Source organism: Plecotus auritus (assembly GCF_963455305.1).
Source record: "Plecotus auritus genome assembly, chromosome: 2".
Taxonomy (NCBI): domain Eukaryota; kingdom Metazoa; phylum Chordata; class Mammalia; order Chiroptera; family Vespertilionidae; genus Plecotus; species Plecotus auritus.
Window position 1 is genome coordinate 79,175,757 of NC_137771.1, and position 19,670 is coordinate 79,195,426.

The 19,670-nt window shown below is 41.3% G+C and overlaps 1 protein-coding gene across 4 annotated transcripts in view; it reads right to left on the reverse strand.

Moving 5' to 3' along the window:
* The window catches only part of CDKAL1 (CDKAL1 threonylcarbamoyladenosine tRNA methylthiotransferase), a gene marked incomplete at its 5' end in the record, with an annotated part of 690,467 nt that overhangs the window by 568,820 nt on the left and 101,977 nt on the right, over positions 1–19,670 (reverse strand). For all 4 annotated transcript variants that reach the window (XM_080655025.1, XM_080655024.1, XM_080655023.1 and 1 more), the window contains one exon: positions 5,653–5,737. In XM_080655025.1, coding sequence (XP_080511151.1) covers positions 5,653–5,737 — 85 coding nt within the window. The remainder of the gene's footprint in view (positions 1–5,652; positions 5,738–19,670) is intronic.

Genomic DNA, 19,670 nt, shown 5'->3' on the forward strand with positions numbered 1-19,670 from the left:
CTCCTGTTAAAATAAGATGGTCTAGCCCTGGCTGGTGTAGTTCAGTTGCTTGGAGCATTGTCCAGTACATCAAGGTGGCGGGTTTGATTCCTGGTCAGGGAACATACTGATGTTGCGGGTTCAATCCCTGGCCTGGTCAGGGCACATGTGGAAGTTCAGGAGGAAACCAATCTCTCTCTGACTGTCTGTCTATCTATCTATCTATCTATCTATCTATCTATCTATCTATCTATCTCCCCCCTTCCGGCCTCCATCCCTTCCACTCTCTTTCTAAAAATCAATGGAAAAAAGATCCTCAGGTGAGGATTAAATTAACAAAACAAAACAAAAAGATGACAAACATAAGGGATGAGTGGCAAAGTGAAGCAATCATTAATTATAGGGGGGTCCCAGTAAGAAAAAATAGGTCCTAGCCATTCCTTGTAATCTTTGCATTTCAGCATATGGGACTGAGTGCAACAAAACAAGGAGAAAGGAGACTCCTTATCAGACTCTCCTTGAATTTGTATTTTGCCTTACTAACCTGGGGGGAATGCATGCAAGAGAGAAGGGTGAAGGGAAAGGATAGAGCTGGAGAATGAGAGAAGATAAATAGGTAGCATGACAAGTTATAATGAGTTTAAGAACTATTCATCTTTGTTTTTCTTTGTTAGGAGATGATGACAAGGGGGAAAGCAGTTAAATAAAAGAAAATGCTTGACAAGAGGAGATAATCTATTACTGAAAGTTTTTAAATGTATAAATGTCACTTGAATTTGATGTTTTCTCAATGTCAATTTATTACTGTGCTTTTTTTACAGCATTGTATTTATTTTGGAAACAAATCAAATGTTAGCTTAGGTGTTAACAAGAACTAGTTGTAATTATCGAATGTCTTCAAAGCCATATTTTTTAAAAATACTTAATCAACTCTAATATTGTTTTTAAATTATCTTCCAATCAAGCAGAATAGTGCATTAAAGGAATCTGTGCTTGCCTGCACTGGCTCTGTATTGTTAAACTGACAACCTTTCTCATATGGTTACCTCATTTAATCATTCAAACACCAAATCATTACTCTGAGCTACATTAACAACACAGTTTATGTGCATAACAAAACCCATTAACACAAGTTATATTTGAGTTTTTAAACTTGCAAAAACAATCTAGAAGTATATCCATTAACCCTATATAATAAAAGCCTAATATTATACTAAGTGTCCAGCGGACCGGACAGCTGTTTAACAAATCAAAGCATAATATGCTAATGATATGCTAAGGCTGCTCAACCGTTCACTATGACATGCACCGACCACAGGGGCAGACAGTCCACCGGTCGACCAGTTACTATGATGTGCACTGACCACCAGGGGGCAGACAGTCGACCGGTCGACCAGTTGCTATGACGTGCACTTACCACCAGGGGGCACACGCTGCAAGCAAGGTTAGCTTGCTGCTGGGGTCTAACCGATCAGGACTAAGCGAGATGGGCTGGACATGCCCTGAAGCCCTCCTGCGGTCCCTCCCCAGTTGGCCAACCTCCCTTGTCCCTCCCCAGCCCCAATCGTGCACCAGTGGGGTACCTCGGCCTGGCCTGCACCCTTTCACAATCCAGGACCCCTTGGGGGATGTCAGAGAGCCAGTTTCGGCCCAATCCCACAGGCCAGAATGAGGGACCCCACTGATGCACGAATGCATGCACTGGGCCTCTTAGATTATAAATGTGCCAATTACATCAACTAAATCTCTAGGGTCTTAGTGGTATCAGTAGCACTAAAATACCTTTATATCTTATTTACTTTCCTAAAGGAGGAAAAATGGATACTCTGAGAACATAAAATCCAAAGGATCTGATAAACATAACCCTCTGCTCCTGGCTTAATTCCTCCTTCTCCTGCTCCTAAACATGACCCACATTATGCTGTTGAATCCCACATCACGACCACCTCCTCTGCCTCCTATCACAGTTCTGGAAAGAATTCTTCTCTGCTCCTTCTGTAATTTCTGAGTTGAGGATGCCATTACATTCAACTACGACAATTTTTATGCAAACAATATAAAATCCATATCACTACAGTGATATCTACTTCAATTCTACAACTGCTTACCTGACATCTTTATCTGGGAAGCAGAGTAATAAAATGACTAAACATACAGACTCCTAGTCAGATTGCCTACGTTAAAATCCCATCTCCCCTATTTATGAACCGAACAGCCTTAGAAACTTCATATATGAAAGAGAGGCTCTTCATCTGTCAAATGGAAATAAAACTGAAATCTACAAGGTGACAGTCTGCAAAAATTAAGCTAGATAATATCCAATTGATGTAAAGCACTTTGAGCAGTACCTGCCACAAAGAATACAATCAATAAAGATAAAAGATGATCCATTATTTTAATACAATATTTAGCTGTGACTTCAAATACAGCATGATCAAAACCAAAACATGTCTTCCCTCTAATTGAAACCCCTTTCTGGAATTCCCTATATCATTCTAGTCAAAAATCTAAATGTCATATTCAATAATGCTAAAAGTGTAAAGAATTCTTCTTTCTCAAGTCAACTCCTTCCTTCCAATTCTGAATGCGGCCACCAGAAAGGAGGCATCAGTACCTGGACTACTGCAACTCTGTCCTAGGGACTCCTGATCTAGACTCATTTATACCCAACCATCCTTCACACTGCTGCATGATATAACTCCCTGAGACCAAGGGAGTAGGCACATTTAGAAAATTATTTTTTTAAAATTTACCTTTACAAAAAAGTACTGCACAGAGAAAGAATAGAATTTTTTTTTTTAAATTAGTGATACTGGAACAATTCAGTACCTAGGTACACTTTTAGGGAAAAAATTCTAAAAGATGCACAGGAATGCCCTGGCTAGCGCAGCTCAGTGATGAGAGTGTCAGCCTGTGAACCAAAAGGCCTCTGGTTCGGCTGCAGGTGAATCCCTGGCAAGATTGGGGTGCATGTAGGAACATCCAATGGATGTGTCTCTCTCACATCAGTGTTTCTCTCTCTCTTTACCTCCCTCCCTCCATCCCTCCTCTCCTTCAATCTGTCTCCCTCTCCTCCTTCCCTTCCACACTATCTAAAAAAAAAATCAATGGAAAAAGTATTCTCAGGTGAGGATTAACAAAACAAAAAAAAAGAAGACAACTCAATGTAGTCAAAGTCAAAATCACTTGAACTTATATGGAAGGGCAAAGAAAAGCCAAGGCACCCTTAAAAAACAACAACACATTAACATTCTCAAATATCCAGACTTAATATAAATCTATACTAATTATGACTGTGTACAATAAGTATCATAATAAAAAAATAGATTAATAAAAAATAAATAAAACCCAGAGATAGAACCAAGCATCTACGGACACTCAATATGACAGAGTGGGTAATCTATATATATAAAAAGCCAGCAACTTGAATGCCATAACGACCAGAACGACTGGTCACTGTTACGCCCACTGCAGCCAGCGAACCAGCCAGATCCGGGGGTGGGGCCGGTGACCAACCTTCTGCGGCCCCTCCCCCAAGCTGGCCCCGCCCCAGATCGGCCTCTCCCACCCCAATCCAGGGCGGGCCAGCCAGCCAACCTCCCGCCATCTCCTCCTCCCAACAGGCCCGGCCCCAATCTGCCCCGATTGGGGCCAGGCCAGCTGGACCCCACCCATGCACAAATTCATGCACTGGGCCACTAGTACATAGCTAAGGGGAGAAAGGATAAATTTTTTAAAAATAAAAACAAAACAATAAATGATACTGGAAAAATTTGGATCCTACATGAAAAATAATAAAACTTTTTTGAAATTTAAAATAAACTGGACCCCCTTTCTAGCACCATATAAGCAAACAAAAAAGTCAACTCCAGACAGATTATAAATCTGTGCAAGGAGTAAAAACCGTAAGACTTTTAGAAGAAAATAATGGAGGATATCTTAACTTCAGGGTAAGGAAAGATTTCTTACACAATAATAGCATAGACTCAAAGGAAAAGATATAAATTTTAAACCAAAATTTATCTCCATCACTAAAGAAAGTGAAGAGATAAACCACAATTGATATCTGCAACATGTGTAACATGTAAGGATTAGTATCTAGTCTACATGTAACATATTCCCACAAATAAATAGAAGACAATTCAACAGGAAAAAGATTTTAAAGCCATTTCACAAAAAAAGAAAATCCAAATGGCCAATAAACATAAAAGATGCTCAACATCATTAGTAACCATGGAAATGCAAATTAAAACCACATTGAGATACCATCTCCACCACTAGATTGGGAAAAGTTAGACGTCTGGCCATATCAAGTATCAGCATGAATCGAAAACAACTACCTGCATCCATTACTGGTGGGAGTGAATGACACATGCATTTGGGAAGAGTTTGGCATTATCTATTAAAGTTTGACTATGTACATATCCATGACCCAATAATTCAACTCCCAGTTACACATCCTAGAATAACTCTTGCACATGTGCACCAGAAACCATGTTCAAAATATTCATAGCAGCAGTCGTCATTCATACAAGCAAAGTCCTGGAAAAACTCAACTCTATAAATAATAAAATGGATAATGTGGCAAAGTGATGCAACAAGGGACCAGAATAATTTTATATTCATCAACATGGATAAATCATGGATTTGCTTAGGAAAAGAAGCAAATCTCAGAACACCAACAGTTTAAGTCCAATAAATAAGGTCTAAAACAGGGCAAAACTAAACAACCATTGTTTAGAGATATACTTAATAGATGATAAATTTGCTAATAAAAGCAATGGAATGACACACAGAAACCAGGATAAATTTTTTTTTTTAGGGGTGTGTCTGAAAGAGGGACACACGAGAATTTCTAAGGTCTTGACAACATCATATTGCTTATGCTGGGTGGTGGACATACTAATGGCAATATTATTATTATTTAAACTATAGGTTTCATAAATCTTATATATGTATATTTCATAATAAAACCAATTTGGGGGGAGAGGGGAATGAGTTTTAGAGTGAAGTTAGGAGGTGAGGAATCTCAGGTCTGGCTGGTAAGGCAAGAAGAAAAATCTGACAATAGCTAAAGTGGGTATATGGGGTGATTAGAACTGACCATATTTAAATGTCAATGAAAAGGCTCCAATGGGACTGCAGAAACTGAAAACATAGGAGAATGAGGAAATCGTTTATAAAATGAGATTTCTAAGAAGGTGGGTAGGGTAAAATTCAGAGCACATGTGAACAAAAGATATTCTTTCACTTTAAACTTGAGGGAACAAAGCAAGAACCAAGGGCTTACATGCTCATCTCCCCCTACAACCGGTATTTCCCTTGCATTACTAGCACCTAGAACAGTGCTAATGGGCATGGGAGAGAAAGAGGCTAAGGACTGCTCTAGGTAGGTTTGGAAAGTACAGAATGGATTACCTGAGAAGAGTACATTGTTAATACTTAACAAATATTCCAATTACCTATTAGCTAACTTCACAAATATACAAATCACCTATTAAAGTCTACATTAAAGTTTCCTTCTTTAGCAGATAAATGCAAAAACAATATATTAAAATCCAATTCATGCTTTTTTGATGCATACCGAATATTGATATTATTAGCAATCTTTTACAATGTAATTTCCTTAAATCAACTCTTACCTTACTTGTAAAAAAATTAACTTCTACTTACTTAATTGAATTTCTAAAGTGGTCTTCCGCTGGGTTTTTTACAGTGCAACTATTCAGGAGCCATAAATCTGCGTCTGATGCATTTTCTGTTAAGAAAAAAAGAAAAAAGACAAGTGTCATATTTAATCGGTCAGAAATATCCAAGTGCTTACTTAGATGGCACTGGGACTGCTGGGGGAGAGCAGAGAGAGGTAGAGAAGAGAGGCAAGTAAACAGGCAATTACAATACAGTAGGTAACTACTGTGATGTGGAAATATTCATGAGAAATAGATATTTTAAATGTATAACCTGTTTTATTATCTTTTCATTTAAAATATCAAGAGGATCAGCATTTGCTTCCTGTATTTTCAATATTTGAGAGTATTTAATAACTTCCAAAAATTAAAGTGAAACTGTCCTAAACTTGCCTCTGAATAGGAAATTGCCCCTTTGGGACTGCATGGTAATATTTTTCAAGCACATGTATTATCATTCTTCAGTTTGAGAAGTTATTAAAAATATAATTTGTCTTCCTTGAAAACATTAAAGACTAACCTTAAATTGAGGCTTTTATTCCTCTCAACAATTTGATTAGATATTGTTACATACTATAATAAACTCACTAGCAGTGCAACAAATCACCCAAACCCATTGTGTTTATGGACATCCTATCTAATAAAGAGGGAATATGCAAATTGACTGTCACACCATAACAAGATGGCTGTGCCCACAGCAGAGGCAGGGATTCCGTAACACAAGATGGCTGCACCCACAGCAGAGGTGGAGATCCCGTAACACAAGATGGCTGTGCCCACAGCAGAGGCCGAGTTCCCGTAATGAGCCTTAATGAGCAATCAGCAGGGACCTGAGGCTGCATGGTGCTGGGCCGTGGCAGGGGACCTGGGGCTGCTCCCCCCACCTGGTGGGGCTTGACAGAGGACCTCAGGCCACACCCCCCGCCCCAGTGCCAGGCCGGGGGACCTGAGGACATGCACCCCACCATGCAGGGCTTGACGGGGGACCTTAGGCCGCGCCCCTGCCCGGCAGGACTTGACAAGGGACCTCAGGCTGTATCCCCTGCCAGGTGGAGCTTGACAGGGGACCTCAGGATTTGCCCCCCACCACGGCACCAGGCCAGGGGACCTGAGACCATGCCCCATGCCCCGGTGGTGGGCCATGGGACTTGAGGCTGTGCCCCCCGCCTAGCAGGTCTTGACAGGGAACCTCAGGCCACGCCAGGTCTGGACCTCAAGGTGCACCCCCTGCCCAGACACCGGGCCAGGTGACCTAAGGCGGCGCCCCCCACCCAGCAGGGCTTGACAGGGGTGGGGCCAGCCAGGTCTGGATCTAGCCCCCCACCCAGCAGGGCTTGACAGGGGTGGGGCTGGGCAGGGCTGGGTCTCGCACTATTTCAAGGCGCACGTGGGTGGGTGGGGACTTGACTCCGGTTCTCGTGGCGCACCCCAGACTCTGACAGGAGGAAGATTTTCATATACATTTTACTAATTTTCTTTCATCTTTGACACTTCCATTATAGAGAAAGGACAATAGCAATATTAAAATATTTCCTCTAATTAATTCCCTTTTAATGTGCATGAATTTCGTGCACTGTGTCACTAGTGAATTTATAAATGCCTCAAGAGCTTGACGCTATTCCAACTACCTTGCTGCCTAAAAGAACTTATACTTTAAAATAGGATTATCACAATGAAAGGAAAACCAAAATTAAAAACTGCAGTACCTTCAATGGTATTTTAGTAAGAACCAAAGCTGAGGTCAGAAGACATAAAGAACTAAGAGGACTAAGGGACGCCTGTATGTACAACCTCCACACTAGAAGGGAGCTTCACGTGCAAACATTACAAGAGAGAGTGGGGGAGCACATCAAAGCTTTAGTAACTTGGCAAAAACTTTTCGCGCAAAATTTATTATAAAAAATGATAAAATGTTTCTATAAGGACCCAAAAATTCTTGAAATGCTAAAAAGACAAAGGAAGTTCCTTATTACTATACTCATCTCATTCCTCCTATTCATCCCCCCACCATCACCACCACAGTATATGTCCCACTCAACAGCAGAGTGGCCTTTTATAAAACATAAATTTGCTTATGTCACTTCCCTGCTCAAACTTGGAAATGATGAGCATTGATTCCCCACAATGCCATCTGAAAGATACTCTTCTAATATCAATCTGACTGTAGCACTCTTGAGATCTTCCAATGATTTCACAGTGATATTCAAGGCCTATCCAGATCTTCAACTTCAATATTCATTTCTCCCCAACTTCAATATTCATTTCTCCCTAAATTCATCTGTCTCTCCAGCCACACCAAACCACCTGAAATTCCTAAACCTTGTGCTATGCCATCTGCATAGAATACCTTTATTTTCTTCAGAATGGCAACTCAGATAGCCCTTCACCTGCCCATCCACCTTCAGTTTCAGCTGAAGGTCTCTTAGATCCCTCTTCTCTGCATTCCCACAGTAGACTGCATAAAGCATTCTGGCACTTCATAATTCTGTATTAAAATAATTCATTTTTCCAACCTGTACTTATTACTAGTTAAGAAATACTGAACACAATATTTTTATCAGAATGTCCAGGACCTAACACAGTAATGGCACAGAACAGACAATCAAGTAACCATGGAACACTAAACAGTATACAAATAGATTCAAGAAGAAAGATGACAGAGGGATAATGTGTGAGACTACATACATATAGCACTTCTACCAACTTCCTAAAGCTCTGAGGTCAGGCTAATTTTTTGAAATAAGATTCAAAAAAGTTAGCAACTTATTTAACAATTTAGAGCTGACCCTTTATCATACTCACTAGAGGCCTGGTGCACGAGATTCGTGCACTCAGGGGGGTGGTCTCTCAGCTCGGCCTGTGCCCTCTCACAGTTGGGACCCCTCAGGGGATGTCCAGCTGTGCTCACCAAATGTGAGCCCGGGTGGGAGCACACTGACCACCAGGGGGCAGCTCCTGTGTTGAGCATCTGCACCCTGGTGGTCAGTGCACGTCATAGTAACTGGTTGTTCCGCTGTTCAGTCCATTTGCATATTACCCTTTTATTATGTAGGATAACTATATCCCCAGCACTTATGACAGTGCCTGGTACATAGTGAGTACTCATTAATTTACTAAATAAATGTGGAATTTTGAAAGGCAAAGCAAAATTATGAGCAATGTATTATATCTGTAAGCTAATGGCAAAAATATAAAGACTGTGGATTTATTTAAAACAAACAAACAGCCTGGCCAGCATGGCTCAGTGGTTGAGCACTGACCTATGAAACAGGAGTTCATGGTTCAATTCCTGGTCAGGGAACATACCCGGGTTGCAGGCTTGATCCCACTGTGGGGCATGCAGAAGGAAGCCGATCAATGATTCTCATCATTGATGTTTCTATCTCTCCCCCCTCTCTTCCTCTCTGAAATCAATAAAAATATATAAAACAAACAAACAAAAACCTAAAGAAAGAACTACTTGTGCCAGATGCCAGGTTGGTATCATGGTACATTCTTCTATTCAGTCACCATAAAGCCACCAGACATATCTCTACAAAAGCTGCTCAAGGAGAACTTCAGCAATATATAAGGCAAATCATTCCACTTGGTCTGGAATTCTGTTGGGATGTGCTGACTTTCAAAATAAAGTGAATACTACGCTGGTGACGAAGTAGTTACAACCAACAGAAAACCTGTGAATATACCAAAATGCCCACAAAATTACCTAACTGAATAGTAACTATCCCACAAAAGAGAAGTCTCTCCTCCAATAAACAGTTTCTTATCCAATTATTTCTTAACTTAATTTTGTGTTAATGTATCTTACTTACTATTTTCAAAAGATTGTTCTACTTATAAGCATAAAACAGTCAGTCAACAACCACAACACAACGAAGATTCACTGTGCGTCAGGCTATATTCTAGGTTATGGGGATATAGCTGTGGCAAGAGTTTCTACCCTTAAGGAGTTTACAGTCTTAATGAGCAAGTGTGATAAAAAACAAAAATAGGTGAACAAGCTAATAATTTCAGTCAATTATATTATCACAATAAAAGAGGGTAATGGACAAAGAATAACTAGGGTGGGAGTGTTGCTAGTCAAAATAAGTCTGCCTCAGAAGTTCAAATCTGAACTGGGACTTACATAATGGGAAAGAATCTGCAAAGATCGGAAGAGCTTTCTGAGAGATACCACAAAAGCAAAGGCCAGGAAAGAGGACCAAGCTTGCATGTTCTAGTAACAGAGAGACCAACAGAGTGACTGGACATAGGGGGAACAGGAGGAGAAAGGTCAGGGAGCAGAAACCAGATTACGCTGGCAATTGTTTCAAACATGAGCTAATTTCTACTTCAGAAAGCCCCTTCTGGAAGCACTGTGAAGACTGTAGAAAGGGTGAATGGAAAAGCAATCAGAAAGAAATACAGGCAAGATAACCAGATGGAAGCTGACACATTGGTCAAAGAGTAAATGAAAGACTATGGTAACCTGGACTGGGGTTATGGCATGGCAAGAGTGAGAAGCAAAGGGGGGCATATACAAGCAGCTTCGAAAAGGAGCCAATGAGGCCACCAAAACCCTTAACAGAGGCATCTCTGAGTTCATTGTGATGGCTGCAGACGCAGAGCCCCTGGAGATCATCTTGCACCTCCCGCTGCTGTGTGAAGACAAGAAGGTACCCTACGTGTTTGTGTGCTCCAAGCAGGCACTGGGGCGGGCCTGCGGGGTCTCCAGGACTGTCATCGCCTGTTCTGTCACCATCAAAAAAGGCTCCCAGCTGAAGCAGCAGATCCAGTCAATTCAGCAGTCCATTGAAAGGCTCTTGGTCTAAACCGATGGCCTCTGCCATACTCTCTCTTGCCTCCTCCCCCTGGGGTTGTGTATCATATTGTCCATGTTACCATGTAGGATTTCCAGCTACATTCTATTGTTATAAAACTAGAGGCCCGGTGCACAAAATTCGTGCACAGGGGGGGTGTCCCTCAGCCCAGCCTTCACCCTCTCCAATCTGGGACCCCTTAAGGGATGTCCGACTGCCCGTTTAGGCCCGATACCAGTAGGGTATCGGGCCTAAACAGGCAGTCGGACAACCATCTCACAGTCCAGTTCTGCTGGCTCTGAACTGCTTGCCTGCTTGCCTTCCGGATTGCCCCTAACCGCTTCTGCCTGACAGCCTGATCACCCCCTAACAACTCCCCTGCCAGCCTGATTGCCCCTAACTGCCTCCTCCTGCAGGCCTGGTCACCCCTAACTGCTCTCCCCTGCAGGCCTGGGTCCCACCCAACTGCCCTTCTCTGCAGGCCCGGTCGCCCCCAACTTCCCTCCTCTGCCGGCCTGGTCACCCCTAACTGCCCTCCCCTGAAGGTTTGATCACCCCCAACTGCCCTCCCTTGCAGGCCTGGTCCCTCCCAACTGCCCTCCCCTGCTGGCCTGATCACCCACAACTGCCCTCCCTTGCAGACCTGGTCCTTCCCAACTGCCCTCCCCTGCTGGCCATCTTGTCGCGGCCATCTTGTGTCCACATGGGGGCAGCCATCTTGTATGTTGGAGTGATGGTCAATTTGCATATTACTCTTTTATTAGATAGGATATTGTAGTAGTAAATCTTTTTATATTTTTGAAAAAAATAATATCCAACTAGAAATAATAATCAGCCATTTGTATATATGAGACACAAATGGGAGAATCAAAACCATATAGAAGATACCTGAATCTATAGCAATGGATGAGCTCACCTAAGGAGACAGTATAGGGGTGGAGGGGAAGGGAAGAAAGGAGAGAAAAAAGTAGAAGACTGGGTCTTTCAAAGGTTTGGTAGAAAAGTTGAGATGAGAAAGGACACTGAAAAAGAGCAGCCAATAAGATAAGAGGATAAAAACTAGCCACATGATGTCATTGAAATCCAGAGAAGAGAGTATTTGAAACAGGAGTAATCAATTATGTGAAATGCTGAGAGTTCAAGAAAGATATCTCTATAAATATCAGATGCAATCTAGACCTCAAGATATGATTATTTAGTATTTTATTATCAAACCATAGTGCTGCCATGAAATCATTGTGCATATATCAATCTATATTCTTCCCAGGTTATCTCTGGATCAAATCAAAGAAGTAGTATCATTAACAAAAAAATAAAATGACCATTCAGACTTTTTCCTTTCTCAATGCTGGTATCTGCTTGCTCTGTGCCAACCCACAATCACCCAGCAAAGGTCCTTTTCCATAGAAAACAAACTCACTACAGAAGGGAAGTGAGGTGGGATATCATGTATGGCTATTTGCCAATAAAGAACGCTGAGTTCATATTTTTGGTGCCCTTATGATCACATTTCCTGGGATCTAAGATGCCATTCACTATAAGAAACACTTTCAACTCAGTAACAGCTCCTCAAGAGGAGTGGGACTTTACATTCATGTTCTTATGAATTTTAAGATATCCCAACTTCAAACACTAACATGGGAGGGAGGATGGGAGTGAAATGAAGCTGAAACAGAGAAATAAGTAAACTTAGCATGTCATCTTGGAGTGGCACCATCTAAAACAAACAAGAAATATGGAAAAACCTGTATTTCCAGAACCTCATCACCCAATATACTACCACTAGTAGATGAATAAGTTACTGAATGAAATGTCTGAGGAGAGAAGGTTAACATCTTATGGTCTTGCCTTAATCAGAGCATTCATGGCAGATTCTCCAGTGTCCAGGAGGAAGAAACAATATTACAGAAGAGCCCTTAGGGAAAGATGGACGAGGTAGATGGATAAGAATGGACCAAGGAAGGAAAAGACAGTAAGAAGGCACCACACGCAGAGACACAAACTAGAAGAGGACCCAAAAAAGGCTTTTACCTACTTTGAGATTTGGCCAACAGCACTCCTGTTAACTTCCGATATGGAACAGAAAGTCATCTGCATGTTAGCCAAATATTGCCAATGTCTGAGCTGGGATATCAGGACTGGTTTGGAAGGCTACAAACTTTAGGCTAGCCAGATGGAATCTAGACCTCAAGATATGATTATTTAGTCTTTCATTATCAAACCATAGTGCTGCCATGAAATCACTGTGTATATATTCTATATTCTTCCCAGGTTATCTTTGGACCAAATCCACAAAAGCAGGATTGACGGGTCAAGAATAAATTCATAGGTAACTGCATTATATATTGTCACATTCTCCTCCCTAAGGCATGTCTCACTTTGCACTCCCACAAGCAATGCAAGATACTGCCTGTTATCCACAGCATCACCCACAGGGTGTGCTATCAAACCTGTGGACTTTTGCCAATCAAGTGAGAAACAGAAAGCCAGGTGAGGTTTAATGTGCATTTCTCTTATTATGAACTAGAGGCCCAGTGCACAAAATTCATGCACGGGGGGTGGAGGGTTGTCCCTCAGCCCAGCCTGCACTCTCTCCAATATGGGACCCCTCGAGGGATGTCCAACTGCCCGTTTAGGCCCGACTGCAATCCAGGACTGCTGGCTCCCAACTGCTCACCTGCCTGCCTTCCTGATTGCCCCTAACCGCTTCTGCCTGCCAGACTGATCACCCCCTAACAACTCCCCTGCCAGCCTGATTGATGCCTAACTGCTCCCCTGCCAACCTGTTTGCCCCTAAATGCCCTCCCCTGCAGGCCTGGTCACCCCTAACTGCCCTCCCCTGCAGGCCTGGGTCCCCCCCAACTGCCCTTCACTGCAGGCCCGGTCACCCCCAACTTCCCTCCTCTGCTGGCCTAGTCACCCCTAACTACCCTCCCCTAGAAGCTTGATCGCCCCCAACTGCCCTCCCTTGCAGGCCTGGTCCCTCCCAACTGCCCTCCCTTGCAGGCCTGGTCCCTCCCAACTGCCCTCCCCTGCTGGCCATCTTGTGGTGGCCATCTTTTGACCACATGGGGGCGGCCATCTTTGACCACATGGGGGCAGCCATCTTGGAGTGATGGTCAATTTGCATATTACTCTCTTATTAGATAGGAGGAGTTGAGTATCTTCTCATATGTTTACAGACCATTTGCAGGGTTTGGTTTGGTTTTTTTTTTTTGGTTTTCAGTCTGTTCATATCTTTTGCTCACTTTTCTATCAGTAATTTTCATTTCAAGTTTTAATTTAGTGACACATAAACATACTATATATGAGAAAATATTTCTTGTCTATTGTATTAGTTATAATATTTTTCCCCAGTTTGTCACTTTACTTTTTTATAGTTTCTTCATACTTTTTCATTTCTAGGATATCAAATTTATCTCCTTCTCCTCTTATTGATTCTGGATTTTGAGTCATAATTAGAAAGTTTTCTGTACTCCCAAGTTACCAAGGAATTTACCCATATTTTCTCCTAATACACATATGGATTAACATTTAGATCTTTGATTTATTAGGAATTTATCCTGATACACATCGATCTTACTGAATTTTTAAAGCAGAAGATGAAATAAGATACCACATTCTCATATCAAATTGGAAAAAAATAAAAAGTATGATACTACCTAATGCTAGCAAAGGAATGGGGAACTGGCAACCTCTTCCTCTGCTGATGGCAGGCAACATAGGAAACTCTTTGGAATGCAATGTAGGGATAGCTATCAAAAATTCAGATGATGCCCTGGCCAGGTGGCTCAGTTGGTTGGAGCATTGTCTCATGCACCAAAAGGTGGCAGGTTCGATTCCCAATCAGAGCACATACCCAGGTTATGGTTCCATCCCAGGTAGAGGTCGGAGCAAATGCAGGAGGCAACCAATCAATGTTTCTCTCACATTGATGTTTCTCTTCCTCTCTCTTTCTCTCTCTCTCTCTTTCTCTCTCGCCCTCCCTCTCTCTAAAATCAATTTTTAAAAACTTAAATGTGCATTGGAATTTCTCCTACACATTTGTAGCATATTTGCACCACACACATGCATATTTATATGCACAAACACATACACTGAGTGGCCAGATTATTATGATCTCTGAACGCATAATAATCTGGCCACTCAGTGTATATGCACATACATATATAGATATAAAAATATATATAATTGTACACATAAATTATTAAATTCTCACTGAAGATTACTGATAAAGCAAAAGAACTAGAAAGCCTATAAGTTGATTATAGGAGATTGACTAAATAAATTATGAGACTGCAGCTAAAATAGCATTTAGTTGTTTAAAAAAGGCAAGATAAATCTGTAAGTGCTAATTTATAATAATCTTTGTTACAACATCAGGTAAAACAAAGCAAAGTGCAGAAGAATAGGTCTCATATTTCACTTGTGTTTTAAAAAGGAAAAGAGAAAAAGGAAATTCTGTTGTAAGCAAAGAAGATTTCTAAAAGCATACATATGAAATTGCTGGAGGTGTCCATCCTTAGAAGTAAGATGAAGGTTCAGCTGTCCTCCAATATAGTGTTCATGTGTGCATCTAACATTCTTTCTCTTTTCTTTTTTTAAATTGCATGGACATTACTTTTATAATTTTATAAAATTTAATCCTGAGAAGGAACACATCAATATTTAATTTATATTCATCTGTATTGTTTTAATTATTAAAAGCAAGTATTGATTTTGTTCACTTAAGAAAACTAATCAAGCTTTTTACTTTTTTTTTAATGTTTCCTTTCCCACAGAGCTTGGCATCAATAGTGTTCTTTCATTTTAAGGCGAGAACATAAACTATTTACTTGTTGTGACCCATCATAAAAACTGGCCTGATACACATTTTCTAAGGAACTTTTCTCCCCACTGCTAGAGCCTTTGTACTCACTGGACCAAGGAAATGATGGTCATTGGCACACCACCCACTTTGAGTGTTGGGATAGAAAAACAAACTATTATTTGTTCTAATTGAATCACATTCACTTTCCAAACTATTTCTTTATATACACAAAATAAATTACTTTTAAACCTAAAGTAATAAAAATCTGATTAGCAATAATGATAATAGCTGACATTACTGGGTACATATTATGTGTCCAGCAATGAGTCATGCACATCATGTCCTTTTTTTCCATTTAATCCTCCAAATTTGTGGTGGGTTCATTTTTACTCAAATTTTATGGGGGGGGGAGGGGGCAATCTGTGGCTTAGAAAGGAAAAGTAACTTGCCTAAAATCACATGGAGAGACAGTGGCCAGGATTAGAGACCCAGACAAACTGACTCCAGAGACTGTCAGTTTAAGGAAATTAGAATGCCTCATTAGTGGCTCTTCGCCTCTTGATCAAAAATAATGCAGACAATATCTAAAAACAAAAAATAGAAATGTTACGTGGCCTTGAGGTTGCCTCATGATATTTCTAAAGAGGCTAATGAACAGGCTTGAAAAGGAACTGTGTGGGTATTTCCAACATTTCCAAGATCTTGAACATGTCAGCTCTTGGCCTTCTGTTATCGGTGAGAGACATGCAAGTAAAGGGAGCATTAATAATGATGCAGCATCCTCACTCCAAAGCACAAGCTAACTCTCACAGCAACCAATCTCCACTTCACCCTGCCGGCTTCTGCATAATCATGGCATTATGGAAGAGATGGGCATGGTTCATGGCAACACTACGCAGAACAAAACATTTATCTTACACAACTGTTCCGTTTGGAAGTCAACTCGAGTAACAGCATAAAACAGTAAGAGGAGCCTATCCAAAGATTTAGGTAAGGCAGTTAAACATGTGGATATGAATAAAAATTCACTAAGAGCACAACGAAAATGGGGAAATGTTTGATTGTTTTGGACCCGACAGCATTTGGTAGGAAAGGGGGGTCTTTTACCACAGAACAAATGTCCATTACACTAATTCATACCTGTGTGTGTATTTATATTAATACAAATCACTGCCTACTAAAAACTCAGGGAATAGAGTAAGCTTTTTTTTAAAGTTTATTTTTTATTGTTGACATTATTACAGATGTCCCCTATTTTCCCTCCACTTGCCCCTAGAGTAAGCTTTAATAGAAGTATTTAAAAGCACCTTTAAGGTGTATCTTTAAAATTAATTTCTTAAAATCAGTAAAGGCTAAATTAAAATTACAAATTCTGGTCAATGCATTTTTTTTTTTTTTTTGGCTACCTTTCATTTGTTCTATATAGGGACTGTGCAAAGCACAACAGTGAGTAACCAGGTTTTCAAAATCTTTTTTTTTATTATTGATTTTGAGACAGAGAAAGAGAGAGAGAGAGAGGAGAGAGAGAGAGAGAGGGATTTGTTGCCCCACTTATGCATTCACTAATTGCTTCCTGTATGTACCCTGATTGGAGATTGAACCCACAACCTTGGCATATTAGGACAATGCTCTAACCAACTGAGCTACCCAACCAGAGTAAAAAAAAAAAAAACCTTTTTACAAAAACAATTAAAGTGAACCCTGAGAAAGCATTCTCCTTTTAGTAAGCTAGGGTTGGAAGACTGAGAGGATGAGGAGAAGAAGGGGACCAAAACAGAGGGAAGAGGAGGAGAGGAGAAAAGGGAAAGGAGAAACAGAGTCTGACAGACAAAGAACATCTGCAGTGCCCAGTCTGAAATACTCAGAACAGGAGCTGACCCCCCACTGCTGAGTGCTGGAGAGAACTGGTGTGCTTCTGAATGAAGTAGAACACAGAAGCTCCTACGGGGAAGCACTTACTCTTGGAGATTACTCACATGAGTTTGTTCTTTAAAACTACAAGCATCCCCTGCTTGTTGAAAGTTCTGGTTACACCACTTTACTTTTTGGAAAGACCTACATTAAAACCTGTTCAAAGAGGATTTCCACTTTTACAAAAGAAGTGAAAACAGTGTCCAGCATTTGTGATGCAGTGAGGCAGTGCACCCGGAACATCGAGAGCACGCTGTTGCTTCGACTAAATGCGGTATTATTTTAGGCTTTGTATGTTAACTGATATGAATTGGAAGGTTATTTTTTGGATCTCAGAAAACTAAAAAACTTTTCCATATAAATCAATGGTAACTGCTTCTTCGCTTTCTGCCATGTCGGCTTAGGAAAGGTTTTATAGGAATGCTCTGCTTCTGGATAGTGGAGAAACCTGTAGTCCTGCTGAGTGCTTTGCAAAGATAAAATGAAACCATGAGTCAGCTTGAACTCTGTTCACTGTTCAGAGGGAAAAGAACATTTTTTCTTTTCAGTGATAAATAAAAGCTGGGAGAACTCCACCAGTAACTACTGAAAATTAATTACATGTCTAAGTAGGCCTGGCAACAATCTAAATCAGAGTGCAAAACAAACCTTTACTTACTGTGTAGAACAGAACATTGCTAATATTCCCCTGTCCTCTTTCCAAATTAAATTGCTCTGTTGGTCCTGACACATAATTATTCAGAAGTTACTGTGTCTAAAGAATCCATAATAGGACATCTACTTCTATGATGTAAATAGGTTTATAAACTAAGAGCTAATATACACAGCAAATGGACCTTATAGAGTACTTCATGAGCTGGTCACCACACCTGTACACTAAGCCACTTCTCACCATGCCTATATTGTATGTTATGTTCCTGCCACACTGAGCCTTCAGGCCCTCAGGAATAATAAAACTCCAAAATTGAGAAAAACGAAAATCTAACCCTCCCCCCCCCCCCAAAAAAAAGTCATTAAAGAATATGAACTGAGAGTGCACACAAAAAGGAAACACATGGCTCTTGAACATAAAAAAGATATTCAACCCCATTAATAAATAAAAATTAAAACTGCACTAAGGGAAAAAAACTGTACAATTTTTCATTTCTTATATTGTCAAAAAAACGTAAGTCTGAAAACATTGCGCTGATGTCACTGTGAGGAAGCAGGCACTTTCCTGCATTGCTGGTGGGAATGCAAACTAGAAAACCACCTATGAAGGCCATTTAGCAATACCTACCATAAAGGAAAATGCACATTCTCTGACCAAGAAGTTCTCAGAATTTAGCCTACTATAAACATACTAGAGGCCCGATGCATGAAATTCGTGCATGGGTAGGGTCCCTAGGCCTGGCTGGCAATCAGGGCCAATCTGTGGGACAACCGGCGGGGTGATCAGGGGGCCCCCACTGGCACCTGCCTTAGCCAGCCTGGCACCACCTGCTCGCCAGCCCCGCCTCCCACCACCGCCCGCTCGCCAGCCGGCCCGACAGCCAGGAGCCTGCAGGCTGGGGGCAGCTCCTGCATTGAGCGTCTGCCCCCTGGTGGTCAGTGCGCATCATATCTACCGGTCTTCCACAGGTCGTCCCACCATTCGGTTGATTTGCACATTAGGCTTTTATTATATAGGACTTACACATGTGCAAGGTAATTCATTGCAGCACTGTTTGTTAGAATAAAAGGTGACTGGTTAAAGGCATCCTATATAATAAAAGGCTAATGTGCAAATTGTCCCCACGGGTGGGAGTTCGACTGACCGGTAGCTATGATGCACACTGACCACAAGGGGGCAGAAGCTCTAACGCAGGAGCTGCTGAGCAACAGCAACTTTGCACAGTGCCCTCTCGCACTCCAGGACCCCTAGGGAGATGTCAGACTGCGGGTTTCGGCCCAATCCCCGCAGGCCAGGCTGAGGGACCCCCACCTGCTGGAGGGAACCTGCTCACTCTGCAGATGCCCTTCAAGCCCCTGCACCGCCCCATGTGTGGCCGGCTAGGGAGGGACTGTGAGAGGTTGGCTCCAGGGCATGTCTAGCCCGTCTCAACCAGTCCCGCCCCGCCAGTCAACTTCCAATTAATTTACTTTCAATGTGCATGAATCCGTGCATTGGGCCTCTAGTTTTAGTAGATTCAGAATTGAGATTCCTATAAAGCTGCTCAAAAAAAAAAAAAAAAAAGAATGAATAACCTCAAGTCCTAATGTAGAAAGAGCTCTAGTCATATTTTTCAGAGAAAAAAAAATTAAGACACTAAAAAACATATACACTATGCTACCACAGGAACTCTAGAATAAATTTTCACCTTTGCTTCTATTTGTACAAAAAATTATGTGTGTATACCAAAACCAAATAAAATGGCTGGGACTGGGGAGAGGAATAACTACCGAATTGATAGGAGACAAGGTAAGAGAAAGATTTTCCTTTGTACAACTGATTTTTTTATTTTA